This window comes from Aotus nancymaae, unplaced genomic scaffold (assembly GCF_030222135.1).
Source record: "Aotus nancymaae isolate 86718 unplaced genomic scaffold, 86718_ANA_hifiasm-v0.15.2.pri h1tg000046l, whole genome shotgun sequence".
NCBI classification, from domain to species: Eukaryota; Metazoa; Chordata; class Mammalia; order Primates; family Aotidae; genus Aotus; species Aotus nancymaae.
The window spans coordinates 24,513,594-24,531,051 of NW_026988460.1; the positions used below are offsets into that span (position 1 = coordinate 24,513,594).

Consider the following 17,458-nt stretch of genomic DNA (forward strand, 5'->3'; position numbering starts at 1 on the left):
AGGGGAGCCCAGAGTTGTGCAAGATACTTTTCTCTCTTTTGCAGAGAGTTGGCCCCTAGACATCTCAACAGAAATAACCCATGAAAATGCCAACGACAGCCACACACATCACTGGCTTCCTGGAAGGCTGTGGAAGGGTGCAGCTTGCCCATGGGTCATCTGACTGCAAACATACCACCTTCCAGAGCTTTCTAAGGAGCAGCTGGAAGTCAGATACTGTGGGGTCTCACGGCCCCTCCCTCCCACGTTGTTGAAGCCCACCATCAAGCCCTCTTTGGAAGCTGTGACTCTCCCAGCCATAGCTCACTAACATCCCAGGTTTCCACTTGGAACCCCAGCCCACACCAAGCAGCTGGGACAGACTTTCAGTGGGGCTGTTTGAGGGGGAAGGGTGAAGTGAAGAAGGGGCTCAGCCTCATCATTGTCCAGTGCTCTAATTTCAGACACACACACACACACACACACACAGACACACAGATATGTCAATCTTGACACTGTATCTTGCAACTCTTAAAAATAAAGCTGTTCTCTAATATTATCACATACTATGACCCTACACTTAAGGCAATTACCAATTCCCTAATGCCTTCTAATATTCAGACTATATTCATCTCTCTCTTCTTCTTCCCAAAGGATATTGTATAGCTCGTTTTGTAAAAGGAACGTCTAATCAAGGATAATTAGATATTTGGTTTATTTTTGGTTGTTATGTTTCCTGAGTTTCCTTCTTTCTTAAAGTTTCTGTTGAAGCATAATGTCTATACTCTTGAATGTCTTTTAATCTAGAATAATATAACAGTACTCCTCTTAGAGCTTTTTTTTTTTTTTTTTGAGACAGAGTTTCACTCTTTTGCCTAGGCTAGAGTGCAGTGGCACCATCTTGGCTCACTGCAACCTTCACCCCCACCCTGAGTTCAAGTGATTCTCCTGCCTCAGCCTCCCGAGTAGCTGGGATTACAGTCACATGTCAAGATGTCTGGCTAATTTTTATATTTTTAGTAGAGATGGGGTTTCATCACTTTGGCCAGCCTGGTCTTGAACTCCTGACCTCATGATCTGCCTACCTCAGCCTCTCAAAGTGCTGGGATTACAGGCGTGAGCCACTGCTGCTGGCCAGAGCTTTTTATTAGAGTAAAATGTATAGACAATAAAGCAACAAGCCCTAATAGAACAGCCCAGCAGGTTTCTACTTATGTGTAAATCCGGGCATTCCACAGTCAAGATAGAAAACATTTCAAGCACTGCAGAGTTTTCCTGGTGCCCTTCCTCAGTTCTTACACCCCATCGCTGCCTGAAACCATTATTCTGACTTTTATCACCATCAATTACTCTTGCCTTGATTTTTTATTTTTTTTGTAGAGATGGGGTCTAGCTATGTTGCCCAGGTGTTGGGTCTCAAACTCCTGGCCTTAAGCAATCCTCCTGCCTTCCGAAGTGCTGTGATTATAGGTGTGAGCCACTGTGCCTGGCCTAACTCTTTCCTATTTTTTTTTTGAGACTGAGTCTTGCACTGTTGCTCCGGCTGGAGTGCAGTGGCATGATCTCGGCTCACTGCAAACTCCGCCTCCCAGGTTGTTCAAACAATTCTCCTGCCTCAGCCTCCCGAGTAACTGAGATTACAGGTGCCCACCACCATGCCCGGCTAATTTTTTGTATTTTTAATAGAGACGGAGTTTCACTATTTGGCCAGGCTGGTCTCGAACTCCTGACCTTGTGATCCTCCTGCCTTGGCCTCCCAAAGTGCTGGGATTACAGGTGTGAGCCACCGCACCCAGCCTACCTATTCTTTAATTAATTAATTTATTTGAGACAGAGTCTCACTGTTTCCCAGGCTGGAGTGCAGAGGCGCCATCTCAGCTCACTGCAACCTCTGCCTACCAGGTTCAAGCAATTCTGGTGCTTCAGCCTCCCAAGTAGCTGGGACTACAGGCGCCTACCACCATGCCTGTAGTATTTTTGTATTTTTAGTAGAGATGGGGTTTCACCATGGTGGCCAGGCTGGTCTCAAACTCCTGACCTCAAATGATCCACCTGCCTCAGCTTCCCAAAGTGTTGGGATTACAGGCGTGAGCCACTGCACCCTGCCCTGTTTTGTTTTCTATTCTTGAATTTATTTTGAATGATGGGAACATACAGCATGATCTTGCTTGTATTTGACTTCTTTAGCTCAAGATAAAGTATTTGAGACGTATGCATGTTGGTGCATATAGCAGCAGTTTATTTTTAGAAAATTACTCCTTATGATTCCATTGTAGGAATATGTCATAGTTTAAAAAATCTATTTTAGTGTCGATGGATATTTGGGTTCCATGCTGCACACAGTTGTTGTGAACATTCTCATCTGCGTCTTTTGGAAGATGTAGGCATCCATGTCGGCTGGATATATATCGAGGACTGGTGTTGCTACATCAAAGGTTATGTTTAACGTTAGTGGATATGGTTTTCCAAAGTATGTCGCCAGTTTACATCCCTGCCAGCCATGCATGAGAGTTCCATTTGCTCCACATTTTTGCCGACTCTGGCGGTTGCCATTCTTTGTAATTTTGGTCAGTCTGGAGGATGTGTCGTAGTAGCTCACTGTGGCTTTTATTTGCCTTCTCTCACAAGTTGTGATGTTGTGTACATTTTATATTACACTTGGCCATTTTGTTGTCATTTGCCTATTTTAAAATTAAGTTTCTTTGTCATATTGGTTCATGGGAGTTTTTAAAATATGTTCTGGTTATGAGTTTCTTGTTGGATTCCACGTATGTGATCTCATTCTATGACTTGCCTTTCTACTCTCTTAGTGATACTTTCTGATGAATTCATTGCAAATGTTGTCATCCGAGGAACACAAATTCCAAATTGGAATAAAGTGTCATCTATTGATCTGTATATTTATGTTAATACATTTTGTGTCCTATTTAAGAAATCGATGTCTCTCTCAAGGTCATAAAGATATTTTTCTGTTATATCCTAGATGTTTTATTGTTTTACCTTTCACGTTTAGCTCCTTAGTCCATCTGGAACTTATTTCTGTGTATGGTGTGAGTAGGAGTCAAAATTCAGTTTTTTACAAATAGACGTTCAGCTGGCCCAGCATGTGTTGAAAAGGCTGTCTTTCCCCCACTGTGTTACATTGTTAGCTTTGCCAGGAATCAAGTGACTGCATCTGTATGGTCTGTTTCTGGCCTCTCTTCTCTTTTATTATCTATTTATTTATTTATTTTTTGAGACAGAATCTTACTCTGTTGCCCAGGCTGGACTTAAGTGGTGCAATCTCAGCTCACTGCAACCTCTGCCTCTTGGGTTCAAGCGATCCTCCTGCCTCAGCTTCCCGAGTAGCTGGGATTACAGGCGCCTGCCACTACACCCAGCTAATTTTTGTATATTTAGTAGAGACGGGGTTTCACCATGCTGGCCAGGCTGGTCTTGAACTCCTAACCTCAAGTGATCCGCCTGCCTCGGCCTCCCAATGTGCTGAGATTACAGGCGTGAGCCACCATGCCCGGCCAATGTTTCTGGCCTCTCTTTTTTGCTCCATTATCTATCTTGGCGCCATTACCGCTCTGTCTTGAGTACTGTAGCCTTGTAGTAATTTTTAATATCTGCTAGTGGGAGTTTTCCAGCATGGGATCTTCTTTTTCAAGATGTTTTAGCTGTTCTGGGTCCTTTGCATTTCCATTGAAATTTAGAGTTAGCCCCTTTAAAAGGCTGCTAGCATCTCAGTTGGTATGGTATTGAGTCTGTAGCTCAAGTCTGAGAGAATTGACATTCAATATTAAGTTTCCAGCCCATGAACATGATCTATCCCCATTTTATTTAGGTTGTTTTTATTTTCTTTTGGGAGTGTTTTGTCATTTTTAGTGTAGAGTTCTTGTATATCTTTAATTAGACATATTCCTAGCTAGTTGATGTTTTTAATACTATTGCAAATATTGATTTCAACACTTCATTTTCTAAGTTTTTGTGGCTCATATTAGTTTGCTTTGGTAACAGTTTATTTAGCTCATTCTGTGAGTTAGCAATTTAGGCTGGGCTCTGCTGATGTGGGCCAGGTGTGGCTGATGTTAGCTGAGCTTGCTCATGTGTTTGTGGTCAGCTGGGGGCTCAGCTGGGGGATGGCTGGTCTGGATGTCCTCTGCTGGGATGCTTGTCGATCTTCCCTCATCCATCCTCCAGCAGGCCAGCCCAGACTACAGAGTCCCAGGAGATAGTGCAGAAGCCACAAGGTCCCTTTGGATTTCGCATGTGCTGTATCCTGCTGTCCATGGCAACATAGTCACGAGATCAGCCCAGATTCAACAGGTGGGGAAATAGGTGCTACCTCTCACCTCTTGAGGTGATTTCTGCAGTTGTCACAGATAGGATGGCAATATTCACACTCAATTTAGCAGCCTTCTCTGCAGGGTGGGAACCTCATTGGAGTCCTCCACATGTTAACTAGCCAGGCCTGGGTTAGAGTTAATCTGCACACTCACATTGTGATATAAACATAAGGAAATGTTTTCAAGTTTATCTCTGGTAGACAACAGCCTTGGCTTTGGAGACAGGCAGAGCTGCATTCCAATCTTGGTGCAGTCACTTTCTTCACCTTTAAGAGGAAGATAATTGGCTGGGCACAGTGGCTCATGCCTGTAATCCCAGCACTTTGGGAGGCCGAGGTGGGCGGATCACAAGGTCAGGAGTTCAAGACCAGCCTGGCCAACATGGTGACACTCGTCTCTACTAAAAATGCACAAATTAGCCGGGCATGGTGGTGCACCCCTGTAGTCCCAGCTACTCAGGAGGCTGAGGCAAGAGAATTGCTTGAACCCGGGAGGCAGAGGTTGCAGTGAGCTGAGATCACACCACTGCATTCCAGCTCAGGTGACAGAGAGCGAGACTCCGTCTCAAAGAAAAAAAAAGGGAAGATAATTACCCGTAGCCTGAAGGGTTGTGGGGAGAACGAAGTAGGGTGACATATTCAGAAGTCCCCAGCGTGGGCGGCTGTAACCATCAGCAAATATGAAATCTTCCTCTCTCAGCCCCGGAAGCAGCCCGTCTTAAGCCAGTGTACCTCCTCTTGCTCTGCCACAAACACTGCAAGCTTTCCTAGCACTCAGTTTACCTCCACTTCAGAGTTGAGCTGAGCTGAGCTACAGTCGACAAGCTGTTATCCTGTAAAATTTATAGACTTTTAAGTGAACATGTTCCCAGTTCTTTTCTGTGGTTGTTTCTTTAGATTTTGGAGCCTCTATATTTGGAGCCAGGAGTCAAGCATTTTTTCTGGAGACCTTTGAAAAGCTCAAAGACCCCAGTGGGTGGGTGGGATACCGAGGGTACGGTTAAACCTACTCTCCTTGGTGTTTGGCGGCTGTGTGTAGATATGTGGGCAGAGTTCCATCAGAGAACCACTTACCTGGGCTTGATGGGTTGGGGGTGGTGCTGGGCAGGGCAGAGGTCCCCTGCTGTGGTGGGCCTCTCTCTGGAGGGGGCAGAGGTCCCTTGCTGTGATGGGCTTCTTTCTGGATGGGGCAGAGGTCCATTGCTGTGACAGGCTTCTCTCTGGATCAGGCAGAGGTCCCTTGCTGTGATGGGCTTCTCTCTGTGCTCAGACCTCATCTCTCACCATTCCTGGGCTCAGGGAACCTGCAGCTTGGGCAGCTTTGACTCCTGTCTTGGGGAGTAGGGGTCACCTCACAAAATAAGCCCGACATGCTATTTAAACCCTGTGTGTGACCTTGGACATGTCACTTTGCCTCCCTGGGTCTTAGTTTTCCCAGCTGAGTGGTGGCTGTTACTAGTGATCCTGGCTCTGCAGGCTCTGAGGGGAGGGGGAGTCCTAGCCCCCAACCTGGGCCCAGGGAACAGCTCTTGCTGGGAGCCGGGCATCTCAAGCTGGCAGAGCTGAATGGTCAGGCTGGCTCCCAGGTGGCACTCTGCTGGGGAGGCAGAGGGACCCCAGAGCCCAGGCCCCTGGCTCCAGACCCTGTGCAGGATAGTGTGTAGCCAAGAGCCTGCTGTGAGAGTGAGTGTGGGGAAGGGGCCAGAGGGGTGGCAGGGAGGGCCCTGGCTCCTTTGGAAGAATTGATGCGGATGGGGACTTGAACTTCCCTCCCCTTCTTTCCTTTCTCTGATGCTTGGCTCAGGAGCCTGCACTCTGGAGCCATGCAGCTGGGGTGAGATCCTGCGGCTGCCCTGGCTGGGTGTGTGGTCTGGGCAAGCTGTGCTTCCTCTTTCCACAGCTGTCTGCTGGTCTGCAAAATGAGGGCTGGGGCTAGGACCTTCCTTCTAGAGCCAAAGGGAAGATACCATGGGTACAGGCCTGGGCCCAGCAGGTAGCTCTGCCAAGCCTGAGATCCGGCTGGTTGTTGGGACTGGCCAGGCGCCTCCTTTGGGCCAGGCTGGAGTGTCCAGACGGTAGACATCCACAGAGGAGAAGGTGATGTGAGGGCCATGGAGAGCAGTGGGGACACAGAAGCTGGTGCTGAGGGGGCCGGCTGGGGCTGCTCTGCCTGCTGAGGAAGGTGTCCCTTGGGCTGAGTTGGGTGAGCTCAGGCAGAGCCCCCCACCCAGCCACTCCTGCTGTTTCTTACCATCCCCTGCTGGTTTCTGTGATCCTGGGGAGGAAGGCAGACCCGGGTTCAGGAATCCTTCCTGTCTGTCCATTTTACAGTCCTCATAAAAAAAAAAAACTCAAGGTGCCTCCCCAGACCTGCAGGTAACCCCCTCACCCTGCCCCTCCCACCAAGGATGGCGGGAACATCAAGGCTGCAGCCTTCTCTGCGATGTTTACTCAGGCCTCACAAACATCCTGTCCAAACGGGCCTGGTGGAGATGGCCTGATCACCAGCCTCCTGCCAGGTGTGAAAACTCTTCTGCAGCATTTTTTCAATGCCAGAATTCTTTAAGGCTTTAATGTCAAGGAGCTGGGACTGTCTAGAGGGGTCACGACCTCTGCGCTGAATTGTTCGGAAATCCATTGTCCTATGATCAAAGGAGCTTAGAATCCTCAGAATCTCAATTTTTTTATAAGTCTCTTGAATGAGTAATACCTGCATATGAGATAAGAAACAAATATAAAATCAAAAGGGGTAAACAGTGACAGGTCAGTTTCCTTCCTCCCTCCCAGGGCTGAGTCCCTCCCCAAGATAGCCACTGTTTCCAGTTTCTTGGGTCTCCTTCTAGAAATAATCCATGCATATCCATGCATTTTTTTAGAAAGACAAATGGTAGCTTATTAGAGATACTATTCAGCATTGATCCTTAAAAAATTCTTCACCGTACACGTGGAAATTGGTTCGTGTAAGTACGTGCAGATCTAATGCTTTTTAACATCTGCATCAGATTAGATGGATATAGCGTCAGTTTTGCTTTGTTTTGAGATAAGGTCTTGCTCTGTCCCCAGGCTGGAGTGCAGTGGCGTGATCACTGGTCTCTGCAGCCTAGACCTCCTGGGCTCAAGCCGTCCTCCTGCCTCAGCCTCCCAAGTAGCTGAGACCACAGCTGCATGCCACCACGCCTGCCTAATTTTTAGATTTTTTTGTGAAGATGGAGGCTCACTGTGTTGGTCAGCATCAGTTATTCTTCAATCACTGCCCTGCAGATGGGATTTAGGTTGTTTCTGGATCTTTGCTATCACAAATGCAGGTGCATCAGAATCTGTGATGCTCCTGTTTGTGTTCATTAGATCATCTACTCTATCAGCAGATTAAATTCCTACAAGGAGAGGTGCAGGGTCACAACTTTTTTACACTGCAGTGTATTTTTGTTTTTATCATATAATGTGACATTGCCCATTTTTAGCTCTGCTCTTCTATGGCATGAATTACATCCACCTCGTTATGCAGCCATCACCACCATCCACCTCCAGACATTTTTCATCTTCCCAAACTGAAACTCTGTCTCCATTAAACACTAACTCCCTATCCCCCACCCCCAGCCCCTGGCACCCACCATTCCATTTTCTGTCTCTATGAATTGACTACTCTAGGGATCCTATACAAGTGGAATCATACAGTCTTTATCCTTGTGCATCTGGCTTGTTTCACTTACCTTGATTTTATTTTTTAAGTTTATTTTTGTTAAAAATTTTTTTTTTTAGATGAGGCCTTGCTCTGTTGTTCAGGCTGAAGTGCAGTGGCACGATCATAGCTCACTGCAGCCTCGACCTCCCAGGCTCAAATGATCTTCCTGTCTCAGCCTCCCAAGTAGCTGGGACTATAGGCACACACCATCACACCTGGCTAATTTTTAAATTTTTTATAGAGATGGAGTGTGGCTGTGTTGCCCAGGCTGGTCTCGAACTCCTGGCCTCAAGCAATCCTCCCACTTCGGCCCCCCAAAATGCTGGTATTATAATTGTGAACTACTGCATCTGGCCTGGATCTATTTTTAAAATACTCTTTTAGTCTTTAGTTTTAGAGGTTTCTGATCATACTACCTTTTTCAGTACTGTTTTTATTTGGGAGGAGAAGAGCAGTTCAGGAAGTGTCCACGTGGGCAGCAGGGCAGAAACCATAGGGTTGCCCTGACACCCCACCCCACAGTTACCATTTTCCCTCCTTCTCTTTATACCCCCGAGCAATCTTGCCTCATTCTTCTCTGTTTTTGAGCCTCATATGCAAGTCTGTGTGTAGTACTCCCCTGTGACCTGCCTCTTTCCCTGGCGCAGTGCTGGTGTGGTCCTTGTGGTCTGAGGGAGCTGGCATCATGTGGTCGCCCTGCAGCCTATGGACCCTTTCTCTCATTTGTGGGCACTTGGAAACCACCTGGAGACTACCAGAACACTCAGGGCCGTGGGTGTGGCACCTTCCACTTTGCCAGGGGACAGTGAGTGGTTTTCCAGAGTGGACCTGCTCTGTGCTGCTCGGCGTGGGAGCAGTGGGGTTCCTTCCGGGCAAGGGTCGTGCTTACCCTGCTGCCAGGCCCGGAGCCCTGATGCTGTGAAGTCAACCGTGCGTTCTAAAGCCGGGATGTTGCTGGGCCATGTTGCTGCCAATCCCAGAAGGCCAGAGAGAGCCTCTGGCTTGGGGCTGGGCTGTCAGGGTGAAAAGCACCTGCATCTCTCTTTCCATAGTGCTTCTGAGAACCAGCAGGTGGGGAAGGCATTGCTTTCCCTCGGCCTGAGCTCCTGCAAAGCAGCAAAGTGGACAGAAATGGGGAATTCTTGAAAAGTCAGAAGAAAAAAGAGGCAGAGTAGAGTTGGCTGAAGGCTGCACCAGTTTCTGATGCTGAAGGGATGGTTGCTTATCCTTACATGGATTTGTCTGTCCCTTTGTTAATTAATTTGGAAAGTAGTCACCAAGCATCTTGCATGCGCCAGGGGATAGGGAGGCTGCATTTACTGAGCACTAGCTGTTTACCGCACACTGAATCTTATGTCCCCACTTGTGAAATGTGGGTGGAGGGGTTACTTTCCCATTTTACAGGTAAGGAAATGGAGGCTCAGAAGCTGAGTGACTTGCTCAGGTCCCCCAGCCGGTGAGTGGTGGCCCAGCTACACACCTGTGCTTCCAGCGGTGGGAGGACACACCTGTGCTTGTCTTGTGACCCTGGTAGCATCTGCTACTTAGAGGTGGCGTAAGGGGAGGTGGCCAGTAAGGGTTGCATTCTTCTTTGTCATTTCTCTAAGCCTGTGCCCTTGGGCTGCATCTCTCTCTCTCTTTTTTTTTTTTTGAAACGGAGTCTTGCATCATTGCCAGGTTGGAGTGCAGTGGCGCGATTTCAGCTCACTGCAACCTCCGCCTCCCAGATTCAAGTGATTCTGGGACTACAGGTGCATGCCACTATGCCTGGCTAATTTTTTGTGTTTTTAGTAGAGATCGGGTTTCATCGTGTTAGCCAGGATGGTCTCCATCTCCTGATCTCATGATCCACACGTCTCAGCCTCCCAAAATGTTGGGATTACAGGCGTTAGCCACAGGGCCTGGCTGGGCTATACCTCTTAAACTCTTAGAACCTCTTTTTACACCTCTGGGACAGGGAGATCATCACACTGACCTCCTGTTGTTGATGTGAGCTTTACATGAGATGATATACACCAAGAGCCTGAAATATTTCACCCAGCCCCAGATTTTACCAGGGACCTGGTCTGTGCTGTGTGCTGGGCACTGGAGACCCTGAAATGATCAGGCTGATTCTTGGCCCATGAGACCCTCACAATCTGGTGGTTAGGACAAGCCTGCCACCCGACAGGGACATCGTGGTGGAAGGACGTGAGTAAAGTCAGAGGAAGCAGCTGCTTTTCCTGGGTGCTAGACAGAGCCTGCTGGACGGACAGACAGGGAGTCACATCTGGACTGGCTTATTAGGAATGGGTAGTTGGACACTTGCCAGGTGGTGAAGGTAGAAGGGCATCCCATCAGGGAACAGCGTGTGCAAAGGCATAGAAGAAGAGACGGTGTGTGTGACTGGGAGCTGAGTCTGGGCTGTCCTGTGAAGGCTCTGAGTCTCACTCCAGAGAGAGGCACTTGATCCTATAGGGCAGTGGCTTTCCTGTGGGATCTGTGGAGCCCCAGGGCTCCCCAAGATGACTCATGGATGGGAAGGCCCGGGCATTGTGAGGAAGACTAGGTAAGGTGATGTGATGAGGATTGAGTAGGAGCTAGTCTAGATATGGAAGTCAGGGTGACCCTCTCTGAGAAGGAGAGTCCCCCTAAAAGAGAAGGAGCCCGCCCCATACAGAGCAGGGGCAGCGGATGGCACAGGGAGAGGTGGAGTATCTAGGCAGGCAGCATGGCAAGTGCCCAGGCCCTGGGGCAGGACTGAGCCCAAGGAGCTCCTGAGTAGAGAGAGCGAGTAGGAGAGTGGGTCAGAGAAAGGAGGCCAGGAGGGGAGGCGGGCAGTGCCCCACCATATAGGGCTTTGTAAGGAATGTGGGGACCATGGGGGGGCCATAGGCGCAGGAGAGATCCAATCTGATTTGTGTTTGTGGACAGTCATTCTGTAGCCCTGTGGGTGATGGGCTGGAGGGTGACAGAAGTGGGAGCAAGGAGGACAGGAGGGGGTGGTAGAGGAGGGGGTGGCTGGTGGACTGGTGGACTGGGATGCCTTTGAAGGTGGCCCCATGAGTGATGGATTGGAGGGAATCGGGGGACGGGGTATTGGCCTGAGGATGGGGGGGCCTTTGTTGACACAGGAAGGCCTGGGAAGGGGGCAGCTCGGGAAAATCCGGAGCTGAGCAAATTCCAGCTGGGGGAGTGCCAGGGAGACATCTGGGGTGGTTTCTTGGCCAGCTATGGGCATGTGCATGTGATGTGGGGGGCGGGGGCAAGGAAAAAGTGGCATTGGAAGCTTGGAGATGAGATCAACCAGGCCAGGGTGTGATGGAGAAGAAGCCTCAGGGCTGAGACTCCAAAAGCCTTGTTCTCAGGAACTTAAAATGTGTGTGTGTGTGTGTGTGTGTGTGTATGTGTGTGTGTGAGAGAGAGAGAGAGAGAGAGAGAGAGGGAGAGAGAGGGAGAGAGGTGATCTCAGAAGGAGACTTGGAGGAGAGGAGGTGGAGGTGGTTGCTGGTTGGAGAATCAGGGTGGAGGGCTGGGGCCTCTGGACATAAGATGAGTTGTACTCACTCATCTTGCTGGGCTTTGCCTGGCTCTGCCTCCCACATTTTGGATGGTACCTGGCAATGCCACTCATCATACCTGCACAATTTCCCCTCCTGCTGCAAGTGGCTGGCCCTCCCAGCATAAGGGTCATAGCTCCTGAGCTTTGTTTGTGAAGAAAGGTGGCCAGGAGAGAATGGGGAGAAGCCTGCCAAACTCAGGCTGAAACCTGGCATCTGATCAAGGAGGGGCAGGTGGAGGGCGCCATTCAACCGCCACAAAAGCAGACCCACTTCTCGGGCTGGTGATAGTTACAGTCTCAGAGAGGACCTTCAGGATCAGCTGCATCAGGTCCCCTGTGCAAAAGACGTGGGGAAACTCAGGCCTGGAGAAAGGAGAGGAAGAGGGGAAATTGAGGCTTGGGACTTCTTTTTTAAATTTGTACACACTTATGGGGTGGGTACATGTGAAATTCTGTGACATGTATGTAATTCATAGTGATTAAGTCAGGGTGTTGAGGGTATCCATCACCTGAGCACAGTGCATTTTTGTGACGTGTAATCACCTTGCTTGGGATTTCTAACTCCCCAGCTCATCTGTGAATAGGAATGCTGTCAGTACCCACTCTTAGTAACTTTGAGGTTCGTGTGCTGGGACCTGGCCTGGCTGGTTGCTCGCTCTGCTGTATTTCAGCTATTACTGTTATCCTCATTGGGCATCCCACTGATGTCACCTGGCTAAGATCCAGGGACCATCATCTCTGTAAGGCAATCTTGGAGGAGGTTTAGGGAGGGAGGATTTGGTTCTGTAGAAAAATGTTGTGAGTCTGAGCTGTGCAGAAGAGAGGATAAGCCACCTGGGCAGAGTCAAAGCCTGTCAGCAGAAGTATCCAAATAATGAGACACTCCCACATGCCCAGAGTGTAACAAGAGGGGATGAAGCATTGAATAGTGGCATCACCCTCAGTGGCCACAGAGACTCAAGTCGGGACTGTGGCATCCCGGGAGGTGGAGGCAGGGCTCTGCCTGGCACCCGGTACTCCTGAGTCCTGGGCCAGACATATCTGAGCCATGTTCCATTCAGATGGTGAGCACTGATCCCAGCCTCTGACACAGCGGCTCTCAGGGGCCCAGGGTCTCCTAGATTCATTCAGCACTCATTGAACACCTGCCATGTGCCAGTGGCTGATACAGCTGTGAGCAAGATAGATAAGATACCTACCATCTGGGAGCTGACATTGCAGAGGAGGAAACAGACAACTGAGAAAGTAAACTCATAAACAAGAGCCTCTCACAGTGCCATCTCCTGTCAGAGCGTTATTTGTTTGTTTGAGACAAGGTCTTAGTCTGTCACCCAGGTTGGAGTACAGTGGCACAAGCGTAGCTCACTGAAGCTTCCATCTCCTGGCTCAAGCAATCCTTTCCCCTCAGGCTCCTGAGTAGCTGGGAATGCAGGCATGTGCCACCATGCCCGGTTAAATTTTTTCTTTTTAAGAGACAGTCACACTGTGTTCCTCAGGCTGGTCTCAAACTATCGGTCTCAAGTGATCCTCCTGCTTCAGCCTGGCAGAGTACTGGGATTACAGGCTGTGGATTTTATTTCTGAAGAAGATTCTCTTTATTCTGAAATTATCTTTGTAAATTTTATTCTAATACTACCTTTATAGATTTGGAATTTACTTTCGTGTATGATGTGATGTGGGTCCCAGCATCATATGTTATATTCTTTCCCTGCTAAGTTTGAACGTTGCCTTCCTCATATATTCAGTTCCCGTATGCACATAGCTCTGCTTCTGAACTCGTCTCCACTGAGCTCCTTGTCTCCTTGTTCTGATTATTAGAACTTTGAAGTGTATTCTGATACTGTTAGAGATAAGTCTGCCTTCTCTATTCTTATTTTTCAGAAATGTTCTTGGGTATTCTTAAACATTTCTTTTTTTGGGATGAATTTTAGAATTAACATGACAAATTCTGTGACAGTTATGCTTTGCTTTGGTTGGAATCATATTGAAATTGTAGAGTCAGTAGAAGAGAATTGACATCTTTAAGGTGTTGAATTACCCATCCAGACACATGGGATGTATTTTGAATAAAGTGTATGTTATACCCATTAGACAATTAAATTTTCTTCATGTGAATCAAGCATGTTTACTGTAGATTTATTTGTAGGGAATTTTTTCCTATTAGCTTTTCTATTTAACTGTTATGGGGGTATAGGAAAGCCACTAATTTGAGTGTGTTGTTTTTGGCTATTGTATTATAAATCATTATTGTTAATTGTATCAATTCTAATACTTTGTGAGTTTTGATTCTCTTGGATTGTCTAGGAAGATGAAACCATAACATCTGCCAATAATGACTGTTGTTTCTTCTTTCTGTTATTTCTTTGGCCCTTTTCTCTCTCTCTCTCTCTCTCTCTCTCTTTTTTTTTTTTTTCTGAGACAGTCTTGCCCTGTCACCCAGGCTGGAGTGCAGTGGCATGATCCTGGCTCACTGCAACCTCTGCCTCCCTGGTTCAAGCAATTCTCCTACCTCAGCCTCTTGAGTAGCTGGGATTACAGGTACATGCTACCACGCCTGGCTGATTTTTTTGTATTTTTAGTAGAGACAGGGTTTCACCATGTTGGCTAGGCCAGTCTTGAACTCCTGACCTTATGATCCACCTGCCTCGGCCTCTCAAAGTGCTGGGATTACAGACGTGAGCCACTGTGCTCGGCCTCCTTTTTTCTTGTTTTACTGTATTTGCCAGTATCTCCAGGACAATGCTATGCAGTAGCATGGCCCATGGGCATTATTTTTGTAATATTTAATGATTCAGTGGGGGGTGTGTTTAATGTTCCCCCATTGAGTGTGATGTTTGCTGTGTGCTTCTGGTAGACACCAGTTTTCAGGAACTCTCATTCCTCTCGGTGCCTCAGAACAGTAACAGGCTGTGATGAAAGCTGTTTTCCCTGTGGAATAGAAACTTAGGAAAGCGTAGTGACTTGCTGTGCCTGCTAAGCTCTTGCTCCTGCTGGAGTATGTAGGCGCTATCCTTCACAGCATCTGTCCTGCTGTTCAGCCCTGCACCCTTACATGAACTGCTCAGGACATTTAGAGGACTTTATGGGCCTTAGTGCCTGCACAGCGGTTTCATCCTCATACAGAGAAGGACACCAAGTCTGTAGGGAGGAGAAGCAGCTGTGAGTGGTAATGCTGAGATGTGGACCCAGGCCCATCAGGCTCAGAGGCACTCGTCTGTTACCTGTTGCCCCCAGCACGAATGTCTAGGCATTCTGTATGAACTTGACTTAGGAATGTCACTTTCAGACCTCAGGGGCAAATGCTTGGGTTAATTACATTTCTCATTTCTTGGCGTGGCTCTTATTATCCTCTTTGCAAGGCTCTCTCTTGTTTTATTTATATATTGATATTTTATTTTCAGTGCTCTACACGTTAGAGAAACTTCTCTAGTAACAAACTATAGAAATGATCCCTGAAAGTACAGTCTTAATATTTTATTTTCTTTCATCCCCTTTCTCCATTCCCATCCACCACCTCCACCCCCATAGCTGACAGTTTCATCTCATCCGTGTGTTTTTGCTTTCATGTGTTCTTGCAAAGTATGTATTGTTATTTTACGTGTGATATTTTAAATTTGTGTAGTAGAACTGATTTGACTTTTTCCTTTTTTCCCTTAGTGCTGTGTTCCTCCACATTGTTGGGTGTCCGTGTGTCTGGCTCGTGCTGCGGTGTTTGTATCCAGTGTGTTGTTTTTGATAGCTCCTCCATGTAGGATGGCCCCCATTTTCCTCATCTTCCTCCCAGTGATGGACACCCAGGCTTTCCCCAACCCCCTTTCACAAATAACGCTTGACATGGGCATCCTTATACTGGTTGTGTTATGGGCTATGGTGAGGACTTCCCTGGCATGGACAGCAGGAGCAGAGCATCTGGGTCCTAGATGATGCATGTGCTTAACTGCGTAAGCGAGTGGTGCCACATCTCCCTCAAGCTGGCCGCACCGCTTGCCACTCCCACCCTGACACGCGGACATACAGCAGTGTGGAGGAACACAGCACTAAAGGAGAAAAGGGGATCCTCACCTCTGGCTGGCATTTCTCGTATTTCCAGTTTAATGGACATATTATTATGATTTTTTGAGACAGAGTCTCACTCTGTCACCCAGGCTGGAGTGCAGTGGTTCAGTCTCAGCTCACTGCAACCTCCGCCCCTACTCCCCATCCCTGGGCTCAAGCAATCCTCCCACCTCAGCCTCCCAAGTAGCTGGGCTAACTTTTGTATTTTTTGTGGAGTTGGGGTTTCACCATTTCACCATGTTGCCCAGGCTGGTCTCCAACTCCTGAACTCAAGCTACCAACCCATCTAAGCCTCCCAAAATGCTGGGATTACAGGTGTGAACCACCACATCTGGCCTAAGGTGTCTTTCACTTTGGAGTTCTTTTTTTTTTGTTAGTTTTCAGGAGTTTATTATGTTTTGTAGATAGCAATTCCTTGTCAGTTTTGGACATTCCAGAAACGTCTCCTAATCTGTCAACAGTCTTTCTTATACATATTATTTGAATTTTGAGGTAATCAAATTCATTAATTTTTGTAACCTACAGCTTGTGCCTTTGAGTTTTAAGAAGTTCTCCACTACTCTTGACTCCTTCCAACCTCCCCGTCACAAATACAGTTGCCCCTTGAACAACTCAGGAGTGAGGGGTGCTGACCCCACTAACAGTCAAGAATCCACATGTAACTTTTGACTTCTCAAAAACTTGATTAATAGCTGACTGTTGACAGGAAGCCTTACTGATAACACAAATAGTCAATTAACACATATTTTGTATGTTATGTGTTTTATACACTGTATTCTTACAGTAAAGTAAGCCTGAGAAAAGAAAATGTTATTAAGAAAATCATAAGAGAAAATCCGTTTACTATTTCTGCAGTGGAAGTGGGCCATCACACAGGTCTCCATCCTCGCTGTCTTCATGTTGAGAAGGCTGAGGAGGAGGAGGGCTTGGTCTTGCCATCTCAGGGGTGGCAGAGGCCCCCGTAACAATTAAATAGAAAAGTTAACAGGAAAAAGATCCCAAAAATTCTCTAGAAATAAATCTACAGTAAATATGCTTGATTCACTTGAAGAAGATTTAATCGTTTTATGGGTATAACCTACACTTTATTCAAAATAAATGCATACATGTGTCTGGATGGGTGATTCAATACCTTAAAGATGACTATTCTCTTCTACTCACTCTACAGCTTCAGTGCGATTCCAACCAAAGCAAAGACTCCTGTTTTGTTCAGGGGTCAGGTGTGTATTCAACATGAACCCTCCATGAATTTCCTGAATGAGCTTAAACTTCTCTTGCTGCCACTGCTGCTGTTTTCTCATCTCTTGTCCTGTCTTGGTGTCTTAGGTTGGGTTCCTTAGAAGCAGAGCCTGAGTTTGTGCATGTGTTGGTTCATTTGGGGAGACGTCTCAGGAGAACTATTTGAGGAGTAAGGGGTGAGAGGCGTTCAAAGCTGTGACCTGCCTGCGGTCTGACCCCATGGGATCTCCGGAGTGCCAGTGGCCCCACAGAGCTGGCTGCTTTGAGACTAGGGGCTGAGCTCTAGCCCCATGCTAGCCTGTTATTGCCTGGGCTCCTCCCAGCCCCTGTGGGGAGGATTCCACCTCCCAGATAGTTCTCCAAAGACAGCTGTTGTGAGCTGTCAGCAGCCAGCATGCACAGCAGCAGGGGTGGGTGTTTGCCTGCCCAGTGAAGGAGACCTGGACAGGCACCTGCGCATCTGCTGTACTCGGTGACCTCTATGTAGTGACTCTTTCTCATGTTGCCATCCACAGGCTCCACCAAGGACCTGATCGAGACGTGCTGTGCGGCCGGACAGCAGTGGGCCATCGACAATGACGAGTGCCTGGAGATCCCTGAGAGCGGCACCGAGGGCAGCGTCTGCAGGTAG

General features: G+C 47.8%; 1 protein-coding gene and 1 pseudogene across 3 annotated transcripts in view; one reads left to right on the plus strand and one right to left on the minus strand.

Annotated features, from left to right (window-relative positions):
• Positions 1–17,458, plus strand: part of FBLN2 (fibulin 2) — a 108,300-nt gene that overhangs the window by 61,837 nt on the left and 29,005 nt on the right. For all 3 annotated transcript variants that reach the window (XM_021675732.2, XM_064362062.1, XM_064362060.1), the window contains one exon: positions 17,343–17,454. In XM_021675732.2, the coding sequence (XP_021531407.2) occupies positions 17,343–17,454 (112 nt within the window). The remainder of the gene's footprint in view (positions 1–17,342; positions 17,455–17,458) is intronic.
• On the minus strand, positions 14,919–15,000 carry LOC135268916 (small nucleolar RNA U3; annotated as a pseudogene).